We start from the raw sequence: 23,041 nt of genomic DNA on the forward strand, positions 1-23,041 counted from the left end.
TTAGTCCAGTACTTTGCATTCCGGTTACTCTGACCAAAGTGAATCACCTCACACTTGTCCGCATTAAACTCCATTTGCCACCTCTCAGCCCAGCTTATCTATGTCTCTCCGTAACCTACAACATCCTTTGTCACTATCCACAACTCCACCGACCTTAGTGTCGTCTGCGCATTTACTAACCCACCCTTCTACGGCCTCATCCAGGTCATTTATAAAAATGACGAATAGCAGTGGACTCAACACCAACCCTTGTGGTACACCAGTAGTAACTGGACTCCAGGATGAACATTTCCCATCACCACCACCCTCTGTCCTCTTTCAGCAAGCCAATTACTGATCCAAACTCCCACAATCCCATTCCTCTGCATTTTGTACAATAGCTTACTGTGGGGAACGAATGCTTTGCTGAAATCCATATACACCACATCAACCGGTTTACTCTCATCTACCTGTTTGGTCACCTTCTCAAAGAACTCAATAAGGTTTGTGAGGCACGATCTACCCTTCACAAAACCGTGCTGACTATCCCTAATCAAATTATTATTTTCTATATGATTATAAATCCTATCTCTTATCACCTTTTCCAACACTTTACCAACAACTAAAGTAAGGCTCACTGGTCTACACTTACCAGGGTAATCTCAACTCCCCTTCTTGAGCAGGGGAACCACATTTGCTATCCTCCAGACTTCTGGTATTCCTGTAGACAATGACAATTTAAAGATCAATGTCAAAGGCTCGGCAATCTCCTCCCTGGCTTCCCAGAGGATAAATCCCATCCAGCCCAGGGGGACTTACCTGTTTTCACACTCTGCAGGATTTCTAATACCTCTTCCTTGTGAACCTCAATCCCACCTAGTCTAGTAGCCTGTATCTCAGTATTCTCCTCGGCAATATTGTCGTTTCCTAGAGTGACTACTGTCGAAAAATATTCATTTAGTGCTTCCCCTATCTCCTCTGACTCCACACACAACTTCCCACTACTATCCTTGATTGGCCCTAATCTTAATCTTAATCTCATTCTTTTATTCCTTAAATACCTATAGAAAGCCTTAGGCTTTACCCTGATCCTATCTGCCAACAACTTCTCATGTCTCCTCCTGGCTCTTCTGAGCTCTCTCATTAGGTCTTTCCTGGCTACCTTGTATTCCTCAAGCGCCCTAACTGAACCTTCACATCTCATCCTAACATAAGCTGCCTTCTTCATCTTGACCAGAGATTCCACTTCCTTCGTAAACCACGGCTCCCATGCTCTACAGCTTCCTCCTTGCCTGACAGGTACATACTTATCTAGGACACTCGGAGCTTTTCCTTGAATAAGCTCCACATTTCTAATGTGCCCATCTCCTGCAGTTTCCTTCCCCATCCTATGCTTCCTAAATCTTGCCTAATCGCATCGTAATTGCCTTTCTCCCAGCTGTAACTCTTGTCCAGTGGTATACACTTATCCCTTTCTATCACTAAAGTAAACATAATAGAATTGTGATCGCTATCACCAAAGTGCTCACCTACTTCCAAGTCTAACACCTGGCCGGGTTCGTTACACAGTACCAAATCTAATGTGGCTTCGCCCCTTGTAGGCCTGTCTACATACTGTGTCAAGAAGCCCTCCTGCACACACTGGACAAAAACTGACCCATCTATAGTACTCATACTTTTGTGTTCCCAGTCAATATTTGGAAAGTTGAAGTCCCCCATGACAACTACCCTGTCTCTCTCACTCCTATCGAGAATCATCTTTGCTATCCTTTCCTCTACATGTCTGGAAATATTCAGAGGCCTTTAGAAAACTCCCAACAGGGTGACCTCTCCTTTCCTGTTTCTAACCTCAGCCCACACTACCTTAGTTGACGGGTCCCCTAACATCCTTTCTGCAACTGCAATACTGTCCTTGACCAACAATGCCACACCTCCTTCTCGTTTACCATCTTCTCTGTTCTTACTGAAAGATCTAATCCCTGGAACCTGCAACAACCATTCCTGTCCCTGCTCTATCCATGTCTCCGAAATGGCCACAACATCGAAGTCCCAGGTCCCAACCCATGCTGCAAGTTCACCCACCTTATTCCGGATGCTCCTGCCGTTGAAGTAGACACACTTCAAACCAACTTCTTGCTTGCCAGTGCCATCTTGTGTCCCTGAAACTTGATTTTGGACTTCCTGGTATTCTGTTAGTTAACAGTTGAACCTTGTGGACCTTTCTGCATTACACTATTGACATTGTTCACTCTTAATCTCTCCCAGTTTTAACAAATTCCCATAGCCTCCAGGGCTACCCCTCTTTATTTTTTGAAAAATCACCATGCCCACAGAAGTTAATAATTAAACCCTTCCAGGCACATGCACACTTAACCCAAACCCCCACTTGTTTAAATTCAAAAATCCCAATTCAAAATAAGTATTAAACTATATATAAATCTCACCCTTCAGATCACAACAATGACCCCAGTTTCAACTTTCTCCTGCAAGTGGAAATCTTTTCTCCATTGTGTCAACTCTGCTCAGAACCTTGTATGTTTCAATCAACTTGCCTGTAACATACCCAACTCCCAATGGCTACAACCTAGTTGCGCACGATCCTAACTTGTCACTGTAAAAGTCTTCCTTCTTGATCACTGAGACAATATCCTGGGATTTCCTTTTTTCCAGCATAGTAGTGTATCTACACTACACTCGATTGACTGACTGTAGTAGTTCAAGGCTAAGGTTTATCTTTTTTTTTCAAGGTATGGCCAACAAATGCCTGTCCTGCCACTCGTCACATATCTTTTATCCCTTTTCTCTGTACCCGAATCTCTCAACCAATATTTTGAGGTTGCCTTTATTTTAATGCACGTTCACATTTTCTTATCATCACTTTTGTAGCAGCTTTTCAAGAACCTTCCAGGCAGTGGATGAAGGGACAGTATTTTGTCAAGCCTGATAGAGTGGAAAACATAGCATGCACGGTAAACTCTGTGGGAGGCAAGGGAAGTGATTGCTGGGCCTCCTAATGAGATTTTTGTATCATCGACAGTCACAGGTGAGGTGCCGGAGGACTGGAGGGTGGCTAATGTGGTGCCACTGTTTAAGAAAGGTGGTAAGGGCAGGCCAGGGAACAACCTGACGTCAGTGGTGGGCAAGTTGTTGGAGGGAATACTGAGGGATAGGATGTAAATATATTTGGAAAGGCAAGGATGGGTTAGGGATAGTCAACATGGCTTTGTGCGTGGGAAATCATGTCTCACAAACCTGATTGAGTTTTTTGAAGAAGTAACAAAGAGGTTTGATGAGGGCAGAGCGATAGTTGGGATCTATATTGACTTCAGTAAGGCATTTGACAAGTTTCTCCATGGAAGACTGGTTAGCAAGTTTAGATCTCACGGAATACAGAGAGAACTAGCCATGTGGATATAGAACTGGCTCAAAGGTAGAAGACAGAAGGTGGTGGTGGAGAGTTGTTTTTCAGTCTGGAGGCCTGTGACCAGTGGAGTGCCACCAGGAACGGTGCTGGGTCCACTACTTTTCATCATTTATATAAATGATTTGGATGTGAGCAGAAGCGATACAGTTAGTAAGTTTTGCTGATGACACCAAAGTTGGAGGTGTAGTGGACAGCGAAGATGGTTACCTCTGATTACAATGGGATCTTGATCAGATGGACCACCTGGCTGAGAAGTAGCAGATGGAGTTTATTTTAGATAAATATGAGGTGCTGCATTTTGGAAAAGCAAATCTCAGCATGACTTATACACTTAATGGTAAAGTCCTAGGGAGTGTTGCTGAACAAAGAGATCTTGGAGTGTAGGTTCATAGCTCCTTGAAAGTGAAGTCGCAGGTAGATAGGGTAGTGAAGAAGGCATTTGGTATGCTTTCATTTATTAGTCAGAGTATTGAGTACAGGGGGTGGGAGGTCATGCTGTGGCTGTACAGGACATTGGTTAGGCCACTTGGAATATTGCGTGCAATTCTGGTTTCCTTCCTATCGGAAAGATGTTGTGAAACTTGATAGGGTTCAGAAAAGATTTACAAGGATGTTGCCAGGGTTGGAGAATTTGAGCTCCGGGGAGAGGTTGAGTAGACTCGGGCTGTTTTCCCTGGAGGCTGAGGGGTGACCTTGTAGAGATTTATAAAATCATGAGCATGGATAGGATAAATAGACACAGTCTGTTCCCTGGGGGAGTCCAGAACTAGAGGGCATATGTTTAGGGTGAGAGGGGAACGATATAAAAGAGACCTAAGGGGCAATGCTTTCACGCAGAGGGTGGTACGTGTATGGAATGAGCTGTCAGAGGAAGTGGTGGAAGCTAGTACAATTGCTAGATTTAAAAGGCATTTGGATGGGTATATGAAAAGGAAGGGTTTGGAGGGATATGGGTCAGGTGCTAGCAAGTAGGACTATATTGGGTTGGGATATCTGGTTGGCATGGATGGGTTGGACCGAAGGGTCTGTTTCCATGCTGTACATCTCTATGGCTCTAATTAGGCAGAATGTAAAATTTCAATTTCCCAACTGAAGGCTCAGCTGCATCAATAAAGGCAACAGCATATTGAGCCTCATGTTGACCTGTTGTCGGTTCATAATCAAGTTAGTATGAAGCTTTTAAATAAAACCCTAGCTTCAATATAAAGTTGGCAGTGTACGATGGCTTTGTGGCATGTGTTTCTTTGGCAAGCAGCAGTCAGCATTTTGCAGGTATAGCTATGGTCAGTAGTTTTTTGTTTAACTCCACAGCATGAGGGGAATGGAGTAGGAGAATAGCAGTTTGCATGGAGCTACAAGAGCTGCAAGGTGAGTCAATGGTTGAGAGTTGGGGTCTAGCAGATTACAGAAGTAGAAGAGGAATCCGAGAGGGCAGAAGTTGAGACTGGGAGCATGGAGGAGTGACATTGGAAGGGTTGATATCTTGGGATGTGGCAGGTGGAGGCTTAGTGGAAACAATCAGTCAAGACAGGTCAGAGCCTAAAAAGCTTAAAAAGTCAGTAATGTCCAAACATGCCCATCTCAGGATGATGGTTGGCTCTAGATTTAGAATTCGCTGTAAAATTTCAATTATTCATGCTAAGCATTATGTCAGACAATGTATTTTACAATGGTTAGAAAGGATAGCCACTTGAGCCTGGAAATAAAGCCATGTTTGCAGACTGGTGAGTACAACACAGCGTAACATGAACATTCAGTAAGTAGACAATGTAACACAGCATTGTTTCTTTCACAATAAAGAAAATGTCTAACTTGTGGAGTCATACCGCACAGAAACAGGCCCTTCAGTCCAACCAGTCCCTGCAGACCATAATCCTAAACTAGTCCCACCTGCCAGTGCATGGCCCATATCCCTCTAAACATTTCTTAAGTGCAGATATAAATGTCTATTAAATGTTGTAATTGCATTCACATTCACCACTTCCTCTGGACGTTTATTCCACACACAAGCCACTCTTGTGTTTTTAAAAAATTGCCTGTCTTGTTTTCTTTAAATCTTAATTTAATCTTAGAGCTCCCCTGTAACCACCAAACGGTGCTGACCATGAAGTGTGCCAGTACATTTAATTCTCAGTAATTTAGCCTCAACAAATAATAATGTGAAATGAAAACAAATTGCTGGAAAAACTCAGCAGGTCTGGTGGCATTTATGGAGAGAAATCAGAGTTCATGTTTCTGATCCAGTAACCCTTCCTTTGCAGAATGAACTATTTCCTAGTAAAATTTCATTTGGGTGGAACCCATACCCCTCTTGTGCTTCAAATAAATTATCTTTAATGGCAGCGGAGCTGAATAGCAAAATTGCAACTGTGATGTGGAGCCTCCCTGTTTAACAGCGAGGTACTTTTAAAATCCCCACCATACCTGCTGCATTGTCAGCTGGTAGCAGCCCCTTCGGCCCACCACTGAGCCAACCATGTTAAGACAAAAGGGCAAATTTCACCGATGAGGTTAAACTCTTGAATATACAATATTAGGAGATGCTCTTGACAACGATATAAAAACAACATATTTCTGCAGCCCCTTCATGATATTGAAATGTCCCAAGCTACTCCACAAGAGAGTTAACCCGTGGAGAGAAAACACAGTTAATGACTTAGGTCGAGTAAGCCTTCTTCAGAGCTGCTTCTAGCTAGGAAAAGTTTGGTACATATTCTGAAGGTGGGCGGGGTACAGAGGGGAGGAGTAAACAATAGGTGGAGATGGAATCCAGAGAGAGGGAAAAATAGTTGGATAGACAACAGAATGGGTAAATGTCAGACTAGAAGAATGAATAGCTGCTAATGAGGATCCTCGTGGGTGATAATGGGTGTTTGTGGTAGCAGCCCATGTGTGGGGTTTGGGGTAAGGGCATGTGAAAGGTGCTCAGACTCTAAAATTGTTGAAATCAATATTGAGCCCAGAAGGCTGTAGCATTCCCGAGCTGAAAATGAGCTTGAGCTTTGCTTCGTTGGAGCACTGCAACAAGCCTGAGACAGAGATATTGGCCAGGGAACATGGTGGTGTGTTGAAATGGCAGGCAACTGGAAGCTCAGGGTCATTTTTGCAGATGGAATGTAGGTTTTCTGTAAATCGGTCTCTCAGTCTGTGCTTCATCTCCCCAGTGTATAGGAGACCACATTGGGAGCAGTGAATACAGTAGGCTGCTTGAGTGAAGTGTAGGTAAGTTGCTGCCTCATCTGGAAGGTGGGTCTGGGGGCCTTAGATAGTTAGGAGGGAGGAAGTAAACAGGCAGGTGTTATATGTTCTGCAATTGCAGGGGAAGGTGCCATGGGGTGTGGGAAAGTGTTGGAAGTGAAGGAGGAGTGGACCAGGGTGTCTCAGAGGGAACCGTGAGGGAATGTATGTTTGGTGGTCGTACCCTTTTTGTGGTGACAGAAATAGTGGCTAATGACCGTTTGGATGTGGATGCTGGTGGGATGTAGCTGAACCAGTAAACTAGAAATTCTGAAACTGACATAAAGCATCGGAGGAATTGTGGAAGTAAGTGGGAAGGGACTGGTCAAGGGGAGAAAAAAATCAAGTTGAGGTCAGAAGTGATGAGTACTGTGGGGCAGGAGCAGGCAGAAACAATAGGTTTGCCTGGGCAGTCCTGTTTGTGGATTTTGGGAAGGAGGTAGAAGTGAGCTGTGCAGGGTTGGGGAACTATGAGCTTGCAGGCAGTTTGGGGTGGGGAAATGGGGGGTGGGTTGGAGATCACTGTTAAGATTTTTTTTCTCTCTCTCAGCTCCATCTTTACCAATTGTTTCCTTATTGCCCCTCCTTCCCACCCTTTCTCCAGCATATATACCAACCTTGTCGTAGCTACAACCAGTTCTGAAGAATGATCATTGGACCCAAAACATTAACTTTGTTTTTCCTGCACAGATGCTACCATATCCGCTGAGCATTTTCAGCAATTTCTGATTTTGAATTCACAGCCATTTAAATTAGTTAGACATGACTTTCCTTTCACACACCTGTACCGCTGATGTCTGACTATCTCACAATTGTTCAAGCACTCAATCACTCTGTCCAAATGGTTAATTATGGTCATTTCCCCATTTTTATAGCCATGTACATAGTATGTCATTCCCACCCTTCGTAAATAATAAAGCAACATTTCATCCCATCACTATTCTCTTAAAAGGTCAGAATACCAGGGATATTGCAGAACAGCTTAGTATTTACCCTCTGACAAGGTGGGTATGGACGTACATAAAGGTAGATTGAGTGTTTCACATGAACTTCCACAGCTCAATTTTAACACGATTCTTAATTGAGGCTGGTGTGCATTCAATGGCAAGTTCAAAAAAGTCTTATCTTACCTCTGTTTATAGTCCAGAAGCTTATTTTTTTCCCTGAATTATTGTCTCAGACTATGTGATGGGATACAGAGCTGAGTCTATCTGCCATGTCCTACATACTGGAGTGCCAACAACATTTCTGTTTAGCCCTAATTATTTTGTCGTCAATTCTCAGAATTACAGAATTGTTACAGCACAGAAGGCTATTGAACCCACCATGTCTATGCTAACACTCAGATGGAGAGATTTACTAACTGTCACTCATTTATCTTCTCCCCAACACTCAGTAGTTCTTCCTTTTCAGATAACAACCTAATCCCACCTGAAATGTCTCAATTCAACCTGGATCACCACAAGTGTTGGGAGGTCATGTTGCAGCCGTACAGGACATTGGTTCGGCCACTGTTGGACTGTTGCATGAAATTCTCATCTTCCTATCGGAAGGGTGCTTTGAAACTTGAAAGGGTTCAGAAAAGATTTACAAGGATGTTGCCAGGGTTGGAGGATTTGAGCTATAGGGACAGGCTGAATAAGCTGGGGCTGTTTTCCCTGGAGCATCGGAGGCTGAGGGGTGATCTCAGAGGTTTATGAAATCATGAGGGACATGGATAGGGTAAATAGACAAGGTCTTTTCTCTGGGGTGTGGGAGTCCAGAACTAGAGGGCATAGGTTTAGGGTGAGAGGGGAAAGATATATAAGCCACCGAAGGGGCAACTTTTTCATGCAAAGGGTGGTGAATGTATGGAATGAGCTGGCAGAGGAAGTGGTGGAGGCTGGTACAATTGCAACATTTAAAAGGCATCTGCATGGGTATATGAATGGAAAGCTTTTAAAGGGATATGGGTCAATTGCTGGCAAATGGGACTAAATTTGGTTGGGATATCTGATCAGCATGGACGAGTTGGACTGAAGTGTCTGTTTCCGTGCTGTACATCTCTATGACTCTAATCTAGATGGTAACATTTCTCTGTGTGTAAAGTTCTCAATCATGTTGCTGTCACTTCCTTTTTGTCAATTACCTTAAATCTTCAGTTATGAAGAAGAATCATACAACTTGAAATGCTAATTCTCTTCTCAGATGCTGACAGACCTGCTGAGTTTCTCTAGCATTCTGTGCTTGTTATCTTGAATATGTGCCCTTTTGTTCTCAATTCTTTCACTGCTGCGAACATTTTTCCCTGTGTAAAATGTCACAAACTCATAATTTTGAACACCTCTATCAAATCTAATTAGACATCTTTCAGAAAAGCTAAAGTGGTACTTATCAACAGGGTAGTCCTGTTAATGTTCTCTTTCGGAATGCTGCTCCTTCATCAGGTGAAGTCCTGACGAAGAAGCAGTGATATGATCCGAAAGCTTGTGATTTCAAATAAACATGTTGAACTATAACCTGGTGTTGTGTGACTTCTGACTTTGTCCACCTCAGTCCAACACAAGCACATCCACATAAGCTCTTTGCTATCTTCCATTATTGTCAATGAATATATGTTGTGTCCGAAAAAAGGAGTAAGCAATTGATTGTTTTAAGTTAGAGCTGAAACTTTGTATGAACATCTTTCTCTCCAAATATCCCAAATCAGTCTGTTTTCCTCTTTCTCATAATGCACAGTGAATGTATTTTACATAATTTGCTGAGTAGTGTGAGGCAGATTTTGTACAAATCCTCATGAAAGATATCTCAGTCCTAATGCCATCACACCTAGGTCAACTGATTGACCATGACAATAAAAATAATTGAAGGTAATAAAGCATGACATCGAACACTAATGACTGATGATGTGAGTTTGTCTCCAACAGCTGTTTTTCTGGATGTGGAAATGCAAATGTTATCTCTCATAACATAGGAAACTTGATATGGATATCATTGTTCTGAGGAACGGTCACTGGATCTGAAATGTTAACTCTGATTTCTCTCCACAGATGCTGCCAGACTTACTGAGCTTTTCCAGCAACTTCTGTTTTTATTTCTGATATTCAGCATCCTTAGTTCTTTCAGTTTTTATTGATATCATAGTATTGAAGGAACTGACATGTTTTTTATAGCTAATTATTAGATACAAGCACTGCATTCCCCAGGTGTTTTCGTCGAATAGGTTCGATCTCAGCTCACAAATGATACTATTAATACCAAATGTACGTGTGAACCAGCCTGTGACTGAAGAAGCCATGGAGAAGTGAGTGGAAGTGTATTGGTTTGAGCATGAGCAGCAGCAGTCGAAGCTTTAGCCTGTCACCTTCCCACCAACGATGATTTTATGTCCAAAACTGCCAACGATGAAAGCCCTGCTGGAGACAAGCAGGTTGGTGGGCTAATATAATATTCAGCAATCAGGCCCGATTGACATTTTTGCATTTCTATCAAGGAGAGCCTCGTTTTACAGCAGCTGAACCCCAACAAGAGGCACCAACAGACTGGAAGAGCCCACAGTAATTTTTAACAATATGCCTCTTTTGGGCCTTAGGCCTTCTCATTTCCAAACTCAATCTTTGATTCCCCATCTAAACTTTTCTATAACACCTCACCCCTACACTCCTACCCCATCACCACCAGCAGTGGCTGCCCAGAATTGTTCTCACAGACCCTTAAGCTATGTCCTTCTAGTATAAACTTCCCACTCTCACCCACCAGGCTGGCAGTTAAAATGGACAGGGCATCTGTGATTTGTTATAGGGCTCGCCAACACTGTTTCCGACTCGCAGTAAAAATTGAGACCAATATCCTCAAGCTAAATGTTAATCACTTCCCAGCAATCCTTATATTAAAAAAAGTGCATGACTTTGTATAAGAAGAGGATGAAATTTAACCACAATGCAAGTAGATACAAAAACAATGGTTGTAAAAAGCACATTTGATATCTGACCTGCATAAAGAGGTATTGAATTATTTATCAGATTATAGAAGAAACATTATATCTAATGGCCCAAGGAGTTTCAATACATAAGATACTTCTACATTGTTGTAAGGTGGGAAATGCAATAACACAGCAAGCTCCCAGAGATAGCATGGAATTAAATGACCTGAATGAGTGAATAAGACTGTGTGTGGTGGGCGCGTCTGTGTTATGTGTTTGAGTGAGGTGCAGATGGGGGTTGAGAAGATGGATCGCAAAGTTCATAGTCTGCTCCTCACTAATATATCTTACAGCATTTGGCTGTTTTAAAGTCTAATGTTACATTATATTGGCTGCATAAGTTGTCATCACTTTTAACATTTGACAAGGATCATTAACCATTATTTATTTACTTTTGTCGTTGTGCTTTTTTTATGTTCAATAATGGTGGTAAGATGATGAGAAGGATGATCTGATCGAAGTCTTCAAGATATTAATAGGAAAATTGATAGAGATAAACTATTTCCATTCACTGGAGATAGTTTGAGAATTAGGGGCAGACTGTTCAGGAGAGATGTTAGGAAGCACTTCGACACACAAAGGGAGGTAGAGATTTCAAACCCTCTCCCCCAAATGGCAGTTGGTACTGAATCAGTTGTAAACATTAAATCTGAGTAGATATATTTTTGTTAATCCAAGGTATTAAGGGATATGGACCAAAGGCAGGTGTATGGAGTTAGGCACAGATCAGCCATGATCTCATTGAAAGGCTGAATGAACTATTCCTGTTCTTATATTTCTAATCTGAACACCATACATTTTGAATTCAAAGTCATTTTTTGTTAAATCTAAATGTATTAAACCAGATTACAACTTCACTTGGTGAGTCAGGCCAGAGAAATTTCATCAAGATATTTTGGATAGCTATCACACACTACTATGTATCTGTGTCTATACTTCTATGCACAGTTTCAATATTCATTCTAAAATATATGAATGAATGAATGATGTTGGCATTAGGTGTACAGTTAACCACTTCTATAAAGTGGTGTGTAACTTTAAAATACAAGGTACCTTGTATTCTAAGGTATTCCAATCTATGTATCATTTAATCATGGATAATCATGCAAGAACATACATTAACTGGGAGAACTTACATAATTAAGCTGATCATGAGCTTGGTTACTTGTGTTGTCAGCACTAACTTAAACAGAAATAGTGAAAGGAAAGAAACTTGAAACTGGCTGAACAAAAACAAAGAATACTGAATCTTAAAAAAACATAGATGTGAGACTCAATCCTTCCCCTGTGCCAAGTAGTTAGAACCCTGCAACAATATATCCTTTTGCCTGAAGACCAGATCACACCTGATCGTGTGGATTTTCATCATTGGATCTGGTATACATCCACCCTGTGATCCCTTTGAGTACAACTCAGCCTCTGAGAAAATAGCAATTGAGGCCTCAGCAATAGTCATCGCTAGTGCTTGTGCAGTCAATAGTACTGGGCTATCAGCCATTCAAGATGGGCCTCTTCCCACTTTCAGCCTTGCGGAACCAAGACTCTTCCCACAATGAAAATAATACTGTTGTGTCTCTATGGAGCACCTTGGAACAGTCTGTCAACAGTACAGATACCATATAAATTCAAATAGAAGTTGATTGACAGTCTTGAGCGATTATATTTCAATGCAAGAAATACAGGCTAATTAATGTAGAATTCACAATTCATTCATGCAAGTTTATTTTATTTTCTTCACCAATATAATCAAATCAATGGCATGTACCCAGTACCTGAAAACAGCAGTACACAATAATCATATCAGAAACATATGAATTCATTGAGTTCAAGTTAAAAGATACATTTGGAGACATGATTACAAGAAAATGAATCAGTTTTTGATCAAACCAGAGGCCATGATACAAACGGCATGTCGTGGAACCTCATGGTTTGTGGCAAGCATTGCGATCTCCCTCGACACTTTGTTCTTCTATTGGTGCATATTGCACCAGGTTTCAGTGTAATCTCATCCATTTTGCTAGTAAGAAAAAGGCTTCTAAATATCAAGATAAAATTTCTAAATATTTGCATAAACAATGCTTCCTGATCACATTTTATGCCCCTTCATATAATCATATTAGTTACCTCTTTACCCATACCATGTCAGAGAAACAAGAATTTAGATTGTGAATGAGTGGAGACCTTTCTGTAAAATGTTCTGTCGTAAGTATGTTTTTAAAATGTGCTACTAAGAAATTGTTCCCACATTTAAAACCGGGACACAATATTGACAGCGTGGTTTGAAAATGAAGGCCAGAGGCTTGCCAGAAGTTAGGCACTGGTGTTCATCTAATATTGGCAAGTTTTGAGTGTCCTAATAGTACTCACAATGACCCTGTTTGAAATTGACTAGCTCAGGCATCCATGGTTTAAGACCGGAAAAGGGAACAATGGCAAACAAGCATAACTTAACTGGAGGAAGGAGGAGAATTTGTTTTCCTCTCACTCCATAGTAAGATGAGTTCAATGACAAAAAAAACATGTACTTTCCTTTTTGCTGGTCTTTAACAGTTCCTTTCAAGAATCGCTGACTAAGCAGCGATAAAACTCAGAAAAACTGCCATCTTTTTAACTCAATTTTGTCATCAGGTCCTAAATAAGATGTTGGACCACTGATCAGCAGATTTAAGAAGACTAATGCCTGTTTGAGATGGTGGCCCAACCATTCTGAAATCACTGAGGGGTCTTGTGGTACAGTGGTATTGTCCCTACATCTGCGCCAGGAGATCTGGGTTCAAACCCCACCTGCCTTAGCAGTATGTAAGAATACCTCTGAATAGGTCGATTAGAAAATACCAAAAAAAAGTCTGAGGGGCGTTTTTGCAGTGGTAGTGTCCCTGAACCTGGTGACCTGGCTTGATGTCCCACCTGCTTCAATAGTGTATAATAGTGTCTCTGAACAGTTTGATGAAAGATAAGTTCTCAAATTATTGATTGCCATCAAGTGCAGCAGATTCTTCTCCAGTATGGGCCATCTTGAATATTTTAGTTTTTGCTTTGAAAGTGGCTATGATGGCGACTAAATTTGCCAAAATATTTCATAGATTAACCATTTTAAAAATGCACAGCCATGAATGAACCTGGAGATATATATTGTTCCGACAGGTTGACTAATTTAGATGGCAAAGCATTTCTGATTGCACAGAATACTAAAAAAAATGAAGTTGTATCGTGAAACAGCACAAAATATGCAACAGAGTAGTTAGGAAGTAAATCACATTTAAAATCTTTGGACAGTCAAGTTTTTGAATCCTTTCATGTCTTTCAACTTAGCAGAGTCAAAATCGACCATTAACTTCCGTGGGCCAGTTTTCGTTGGAGTGAATTCAAGTTGTAGTTTGAGTGTTTGTTGTGGCCCTATCTCATGAACTCTGAAACAATGTAAGAGCAATGGGATTTAGTAAATAATCTCTCAACAGGCTTTTGAAATCTTGAACATAATTAAATTAGCATTAATGCAAATGATAAAAATATTGACTAATTTAACTGACTAATTGACTAAATGTTGACTAATTTAACAATGACAACTTTCATGTTGGCTCCATGGACAGTACTGCTGCCTCACAGCGCCTGGTGGGGGCCGAAGGGCCTGTTTCCACACTGTAATGTAATCTAAAAAAAAAAAATCTAAAACATCCAGGTGCAATTCCAGCCTTGTGCGACTAGCTATTGTGAGTTTGTACATCCTCCCCGTGTTTGCACAGGTTTCCTCTTGGTGCTCCTGTTTCCTCCCACAGTCCAAAGATATGCAGGTCAGGTGGAGTGGCTATGCTAAAGTGCTCATAATTTCCAAGGATATGCAGGCTCGGTGGATTAGCCATGAGAAATGCAGGGTTACAGGGATAGGGTAGGTGGAATGAGTCTGGGTGGGATGCCCTTTGGAGGGTCAGTGTGGGTCTGGGTGGGCTGAATGACCTGCTTCCACACTGTAGGGATTCTATGTTATGCTGCATGTCACACATCCTCTATCTTTGTTCAGTTAGTTCTGAGCATCTCAACATGTTGACCAATTTTGACCCACTCCTCAGAATTTATCAATCTGAGAGAGTTTTAATTGTTTTTAATCCCACATGTCTCACCAGCACAGCTAAGTTACCTTACTTCTGTTTTGTTGCCACCCAGGTTGACAGGGTTGTTAAGACGGCATACAGTGTTTTCGCTTTTATTAATAGAGGGATCAAGTTCCAGAACTATGAGGTTATGCTACAGCTGTACAAAATTCTAGTGCGGCTGCACTTGGAGTATTGTGTACAGTTCTGGTCACCGCATTATAAGAAGGATGTGGAAGCTTTGGAAAGGGTGCAGAGGAGATTTGCTAGGATGTTGCATGGTATGGAGGGAAGGTCTTGCAAGGAAAGGCTGAGGGACTTGAGGCTGTTTTCGTTAGAGAGAAGGATGAGAGGTGACTTAATAGAGACATATAAGATAATCAGAAGGTTAGATAGGGTGGATAGGGAGAGCCTTTTTCCAAGTATAGTGATGGCGAGCATGAGGGGGTATAGCTTTAAATTGAGGGGTGATAGATATAGGACAGATGTCAGAGGTAGTTTCTTTACTCAGAGAGTAGTAAGGGTAAGGAATGCTTTGCCTGCAACGATAGTAGATTTGCCAACTTTAAGTACATTTAAGTCGTCATTGGACAAGCATATGGACATACATGGAATAGTGTAGGTTAGATGGGCTTCAGATTGGTATGACAGGTCGGCGCAACATCGAGGGCCGAAGGGCCTGTACTGCGCTGTAATGTTCTATGTCCTGTGTTTTATGATCAAGAAAGTTTTAAACTGATTTGGCTGGAGGATGGGACACAGAAAAGATGTAAAGTTGGGAACAAGGCCCAACCAGATCTCGAAGGAATTATGACAATCCAGTAGGTGGAGAAGACATGGGCAAGGTAAGACACATTTGAAGGTCTAAAGTGCTAAATTGTATCTATTATTTCAAGGAGCTTGTTTGGTAAGGCAAATGAGCTTAGAATACTGATCAGCACATAGAAGATGATATTTCATGCAATTGCTGGGATATGGTTGAAGGAAGGGCAGGAACTTGAAAGGATTCAGAAAAGATTTACAAGGATGTTGCCAGGGTTGGAGATTTGAGCTATAGGGAGAGGCTAAATAGGCTGGGGCTGTTTTTCCTGGAGCATCGGAAGCTGAGGAGTGACCTTATAGAGGCTTATAAAAAATCATGAGGGAAATGGATACGGTAAATAGATGAAGTCTTTTCCCTGGGGTGGGGAAGTTCAGAACTAGCGGGCATAGGTTCAGGTGAAAGGGAAGGTGTAAAAGGGACCTAAGGGTTAACTTTTTCACGCAGAGGGTGATGCGTGCATTGGAATGAGTTGCCAGAGGAAGTGGTGGAGGCTGGTACAAGTGCAACGTTTAAAAGGCATCTGGATGGGTATATGAATAGAAAGAATTTAGAGGGATGTGTGCCAAGTGCTGGCAAATGAGACTAGATTAAATTGGGATATCTGGTCGGCATGGACGAGTTGGACTGAGGGTCTGTTTCCGTTCTGTACATCTCTTTGATTCTCTGACCATTAGGTCATCATTCCATGGTATAGAAGGTTTAGGTGCAATAGGGAGGGAAGTAAGAGAAGTGAGGCCATTTCATTATTGATTAAGGAAACCATCACTGCAGTACTAAGGAAGGATTTCAAAGAAAGATCTTCAAATGGGCCATCTGGCTGGAACATAGAAATAAAGAAGGGGTGAATACCTTACTGGGATTATACTAGAGACCTCCCAATAGTGAGAGGGAGATAGAGGAACAGATAGTTAGGTAAATCACAGAAAGGTGTGAGAGATGTAGGGTTATAGTTGGAGGGAATTTCGACTTTCCCAGCATTAACCAACATGATCTTTGAAAGGATCAAATGGGGTGGAATTTTAAAAATGCATCTAGAAGAGTTTTTAGTGCCAATATGTAGATAATCTTATTGGAGATGGGGCAGTGCTAGGCCTAATCCTAGGGATTGAAGCTGGTAAAGTGGTTGAAGTTTCAGTGGGCAAACACTTTCGTAATAGTGATCATAACTCGGTAAGTTTCAAAGTCAATATGGAAAGGGATAAGTATAGTGCAGGTGATAAATGTCTGAAATTGAGGGAAGGCCGTTTTCAATATCAGCAAACACGATCTGGAGACATCGACTAGGAATGGTTACTTGAAGGTAAATCTACATTTGGAAAGTGGAAGTCTTTTAAAAATTGTATCCAGGGCCAGTCTATTCCTCTAAGAGTAAAGGACAAGGGCAGCAGATCCAGAGAATGCTAAATGTCAAGGCCTAATGAGAACTTGATAAAAAAAATGAAGGAAACATATGTGTGGTATTATGCATTGACAACAGGAGAGGCCTTTCAAAAGTATAGAGAATGTAGGACGTTGCTTAGAAAGCAAATTAAGAGGGCAAAGGCGGGTGTATATAACATATCTCTGACAAATAGAATCAAGGAAAACCCCAAGGCTTTTTTATAAGTACAAGGCGACCACTATATCTGTAGAGTCAGTTTCCGCGGTTTCAGTTACTTGCGGTTTACCGTGGCCCGAACATATTATATGGAACATTCGAGAACCAGGAACCGGGGGCTGCCGGGGAGGTAAATTTGGCATTTAAATGAATAGGTTAGCTACTATCGGTGGTTTCGGGCTTCCACGGTAGGTCTTGAAATGTATCCCCCGCGAGTACGGAGGGAGCGACTATATATCAAGAGTACCAGGATTACTAGGGAAAGGGTGTGACCTATTAGAGACCAAAGTGTCAATCTGTATGTGGAGCCAGAGGACATGGGTGAGATCTTAAATGAATATTTCTCATCTGTATTCACAGAGGAGAAAGATATTGTATCTGGGAATCATCGCTGGGATGGTGACGTACTAGAAAATGTTAAGATTAACAAGGAGGAAGTTTTGACGGGATTATAGGTGCACACATCCCCAGGGCCTGACCATAAGTATCCCAGGTTGCTTTGGGAGGCAACAGAGGAAATTGCTGGCTCCCTGACAGAGATACTTATTAGAGTGATTCTGGAAAAGCACAGAAGGTCAGGCAGCATCCATGGAGCAGGAAAAGCGATGTTTCGGATTTCAGTGAAGCCATTGACATGCAAGGCTGGCCCAAAAGGTAAGAGCCCATGGAATTGAAGGCAAGTTGGCAAAGTAGATCCGAAACTGGCTTACAAGTAGGAGGCAAAGAGTGATGGTGACTGTGATTAGTGCTGGGACCCTCACAGTTATTTGCATTAACAATTTGGATGTGAGTTTAGAGGGTATATTTAGTAAGTTTGCAGCTGACACAAAAAAATACTATTGTTATTGATATTTAGGACTACATGATATTGATTAGCTGGTAAATTGGGCAGAGCAATGGCAGATGAAATTTAGTCCTAATAAGTGTGAGGTGATGCATTTTGGGAAGTCTAATGAGGGAAGAACATACAAAATGAATGGTAGGTCTCTGGGGAACAAAGGAACCTTGGTGTACAAGCCCATAGATCCCTGAAGGTGTCAGGACAAATAGACACGGTGATGAAGAAGGCATACAGGATGAATGCCTTCATTAGTCAGGGAGTAGAACGTAGGAGCAAGGAAGTCTTGTAATAACTTCATAATACATTGGTTAGGCCACAGATGAATACTGCATGCAGTTCTGCTCACCACAACATTGGAAGGACGTGATTGCAATGGAGACGGTGCAGAGAGGATTCACCAGGATATTGCCTGGGATGAAAAGTCTCAGTTATGAGGAGCGACTGGATAGGTTGGGTTTGTTTTCCTTTGAGCAGAGGAGGCTGAAGGGAAATCTGATTGAGGTATACAAAATTATAACAGGCATAGGCAGAGTAGATCATGATAATCTTTCTCCGTAGCAGATGTGTGTATGACCAGAGGACATAGTTTAAGGTGAGGAGTAGGTGGATATCTGAGGAAAGGATGGTAGATATTCCTGAAAAATGTAAGAAGTATTTGGATGAGCAGTCAAAATGCCAGAGCATATTACGCTATGGACCAAGTCCTGATAAATGGGATCAGTGTAGTTTGAGGTTTGTTGGTCAGTATAGACATGATAAGCTGAAGGTTCTGGTTCTCTGCTGTATGATTCTGAAATTCATAAAGGAAAATGCATTGTGCCTTATGTGAAATGTTGCAGTGCTGCCCAATTGCACAGAGGTGCATGTATAAGTCATTGACAGATGTTAGAAGTAAAGAAATCACATCAGAAGTGTTGGAATGTTAAATGAGCGCAGGGACATATGTGGATTTCCTGCTTCAGTTTCTGCTGGGCACCCAAATGGATAAATACAAGAAAAAAGCTGACAGATCTTATGCTGGGATCGTCTGCATAGATTAGGCTATTTAAGATCCTATAAGTACACTGTTGAAACCACAATATAGACAATGCCCTCTACCACAACCAGCCCCAGATCAAATATCATCTTCCAGTTAATATATACAAAATGAGTGCTATTCTCTGGTTCTAATATTGGCAGCTAGGAATGTTTCAACAGGTCATCTGGGCCAAGATATTTAAGCAGATTGATCTTACAGCAGGTATTGTACTCCCAAGCACTTTGCTTGTGCATATCAGAGTATGATGGAATACTTGGAACTTGCATGGCAGTACTTCTCGGATAAAGTTCAAGATAGCCAACACCATCTAGAAGAAAACACTCCACTTGATCAGCACTCTATATTCTATCTTAAATATTCACTCTGTCCTCACTGACACATCACAGCTACAGTAATTATAATTTACAGGATGCACCACTGCATCTTGCCAAAGATTTCTTTGATAGTATCTCCTAAAACGGTTACCTCTGGCACTCAGTAAGACAAAGTCTATAACTGCATGGGAACACCATCCTTATTTGGAAATATATTTCCATTCACCATATCGTCCCCACCATATTTGGACTAGCTCAGTACCATTGCATGCCCTTTCCCAATCTCGACACTTTAACTTGTTAATGTTTTTCTGACAGAACCCTATGTCATAAATCTTCTGCTTGGGTTCCCAGCAAGTTCCACTTCATCATGGCCTGTGGCTTCAGTAACCTACATTGTTCTTGATCCTACTTCTTTAGTGTTAACATTCTCTGTAACTTTCTTCAGTCATACAATAATTTTCTTCTCAAATTTTTATTTCAGCTCTCTCTGACCTTTTATGCACTGCTTTTCCTTTTAATCCTTATCAGCAGCAAAGCCTTCAGTCCTTTGACTTTGTATTCTGGCATTTTCAGCCCAAGTCATTTCACTTGTTCTCTTTTTAGCTCCTTTTTTAAAACCTGTCTCTTTGGTCAAGTATTTAGATGTTCTATCTAACCTGTCTTTCTTAAATACAGCACCATTTTCTCCTTACAATTCTGTGAAGAGCTTTAGACATTAAACAGCAATATAAATGCGAGTTCTTCTCGTAAATGGCATTGTTCCAGGACTCAAGAAAGTATAAGTTTCAGGGGTACGGAAAATCATTAGAGTAAATGCAATTGAACACCATATGGCCTGCCCATTCCACTACTCAATATGATCATGGCTGATTTTGAACTTCAACTCCACTTGCATATCCCCTGATTTCCTGAGATAGCAAAGATCTCTCAATATCGCCTAAAGTATATTAAATAATGGAGAATCACCAACCCTCTGAAAAGAAAATTTCAAAGATGTACAGTCATTTTAATGAAGATATTCCTCCACATTTGCAGCCTCACCAAAGTATTTGTCCCTTTATCCTGAACTGTGTTCGCTTATTTCCCTAGCCAGGGGGGAATGTCTCAGCATCTATGTTGTCAATCTCCTTCTAAATCTTGAATATTTCAGTGAGCTTATAAACTTCTTTTAAACTTCAAGAAATGTATTCATCTCGGACAAATTTCTCAGCCCAGGTACCAGTCTAGTGAACATTTACTTCATGTCCTCCAACTCAGGTATACCCTTCCTCAAACATGAAAGTGGAAATTACACACAGAATTCCACATATGGACTCAACAAACCCCTGTTAAGTTTCATTAGTACTATACTTAAATTTCTTAAACATGCCATTTGTTTTCTTAATTGCTTGCTGTATCTGCACACTAACTTTCAGTATTCTTTGCATGAACACACTAAAATCTTTGTATATGTTAGAATTTACAAGTTTCATGATTTTTACAAACATGTAAATTAGGAACGGGAGTAGTCCATCACTGTCGCAAGCCTGCTCTATCATTGAAAAACATCATGGCTGGTCTGATTGTATCCTCAACTCTTATTTTCCAACCTTACATCCTTGGGAGGGCTTCAAAACAGTCCTAATACATTGGCCTTCTGCTATAACCATATTCTGGTTTACCCCCACCCACTTTACAGTCCCAGTGCAGAATTGTATCCTCTGATATTTTTCTGGGATCTACTGTGCATTAAAACAGTCGGTCATTTTCTGACAAGGGAACTTTTTAAAAAATCTGTACTTTCAGACCATGAAAGGAGGTACAAATGTGCTGTGTAATACAAAAAATGGAAATTTGGCAAAAATTAACAATTTGTTTGCCTTGTTATATGCATTTTAAATTGTTTTAGCAACCATATTTTTCTACTTACTTTGTCTGATACATGCCATGAATTAGACCTAATCCTTCCACAGTGAAAACACATTGGTGCAATGGAATTCTCAGAGGGTTCGTCAAAATTATTTCTGCTTTCATCGGTCTGTTCAAAACAGGAGTACCCAGGAGCTGAGGAAATAAATCATCGTTTAATCCTTTGGTTAAATCTTATTATTCCAGCTGTTTGAAATAAGGCAGACTCATATTTATTAAAGAGGTGTGGTTGGAGCTGAACCTTTGGCAATCCCAAATGAAACAACATCCTAACCAAATGGCACTTAAGGTGAATGCTTTCCTCTTTAATTCCTCCCTTTAAAGATCAGAAGTCACACAATATCAGGTTATAGGCCGACAGGTTTATTTGAAATTATAAGGTTTCAAGAACTGCTCCTTTGTCAGGTGAAGTGTCATCACCGAAAGCTTGTGATTTCAAACAAACCTGTTGCACTATAACCTGGTCTTGTGTGACTTCCGACCTTGTCTACACCATTCCAAAACTAGCACCCCTACAACATTCCTTTAAAGGAGTATTGAGGAATGTTTTGTCATAAATTTGAGAACTCAAAGCTATACCAACAATATATCTAGGATTGAATGCAGATAGTAGTTGGGTAAAGAGGTCTAAATTTTTATTTTGCAGCCTGTATTCAACATTAAGCTTAATCTACAGTTTAAATTCTGTAGTTGTCAAGCTGGACTAAATTTTTAATAAAGCTTCCAATGAAAGAAACAGCTTGAGAACCACTTGAAGCTGGATCTTCATTCAGTGAGTCAACTATACCTTTTATCTAAGGAGCATATAAAACTAGCCAACTTAGTGTGACTTAACACTTGTATGTGATTTCCAATTGAGTGCAGGAGTTGAGAAATTAAGGGAGTTCAGGGAAGAAAGAAAGATGTTTCATTCCTTTTGCTTTTCCTAATTTTTTTCAACCTTAGGAAATCATTTGTATATTTCTACAGGAGAAGAAACAAACTATTTCATACTTGGTAATTGACTAAAGTTTATTCTATCCCTAAGGTTCAATATGGAAAAGCAACCAGTGGTACAGTTAACAAAAAGTATAAAAATGTAACTCAGTATAAAATTGAACAAGTTAATTGAGTAGTTTCCCAGAATATATTAAGAATGGCAGAACAGGTTATATGTTACGGCTGCAGCATGTGGGAGTCCCTGAATCCCATTATGGTCCAAAGCAAACACATCTGCATTCAGGCAACTTTGGCTCAGAATTTATGAGCTGGATCCTAAACTATGGAGATTGTGATGCATTAAAAAGGGGGAAAGGTACCTTGTAGCAGGGGGGATCAGCATCTGTTAGGGTTGGAATTGTCTGTTTTTTTCAGTACTGGAGGAGTAATTCATTGTGAGTGAGGCAAGGAAAGGGACAGAAAATGTGGTGCTGGAAGAGCACAGCCGGTCAGGCAGCATCCAAGGAACAGGAGACTCAATGTTTCAGGTATAAGCCCTTCATCAGGAATGAGGGTCATGGGCCAATGGAGCTGAGAGATAAATGGGAGGGGATGGGGCTGGGGTGGGGGAGGTAGCTGGGAATACGATAGATAGATGAAGGTGGGGGAGAAGGTGATGGATTGGAGAGGAGGGTGGAGCAGATAGGTGAGAAGGAAAATGGACAGGTAGGACCATTCAAGAAGGCAATGCTGAGTTGGAAGATTGGATTGGTAGGGGGAGAGGAAATGGAAAAATTGGTGAAATCTACATTGATTCCATGTGGTTGGAAGGTCCCAAGGCGGACGATGAGGCATTCTTCCCCTAGGCTTCAGGTAGTTAGGGTTTGGCAATGGAGGAGGCCCAGGACC

The 23,041-nt window shown here is 41.1% G+C and overlaps 1 protein-coding gene across 5 annotated transcripts in view; it reads right to left on the minus strand.

Annotated features, from left to right (window-relative positions):
* Nucleotides 1-12,310: 12,310 nt before the first annotated feature.
* Nucleotides 12,311-23,041, minus strand: part of LOC122560029 (protein-glutamine gamma-glutamyltransferase 2-like) — a 48,487-nt gene continuing 37,756 nt past the window's right edge. For all 5 annotated transcript variants that reach the window (XM_043710191.1, XM_043710193.1, XM_043710192.1 and 2 more), the window contains 2 exons: nt 21,216-21,349; nt 12,311-14,011 (listed from right to left, as the gene is read on the minus strand). In XM_043710191.1, the coding sequence (XP_043566126.1) occupies nt 13,861-14,011; nt 21,216-21,349 (285 nt within the window). In that variant the 3' untranslated portion in view covers nt 12,311-13,860. The remainder of the gene's footprint in view (nt 14,012-21,215; nt 21,350-23,041) is intronic.

The sequence above is a fragment of the Chiloscyllium plagiosum genome, chromosome 20, assembly GCF_004010195.1.
Source record: "Chiloscyllium plagiosum isolate BGI_BamShark_2017 chromosome 20, ASM401019v2, whole genome shotgun sequence".
Classification (NCBI taxonomy): Eukaryota; Metazoa; Chordata; class Chondrichthyes; order Orectolobiformes; family Hemiscylliidae; genus Chiloscyllium; species Chiloscyllium plagiosum.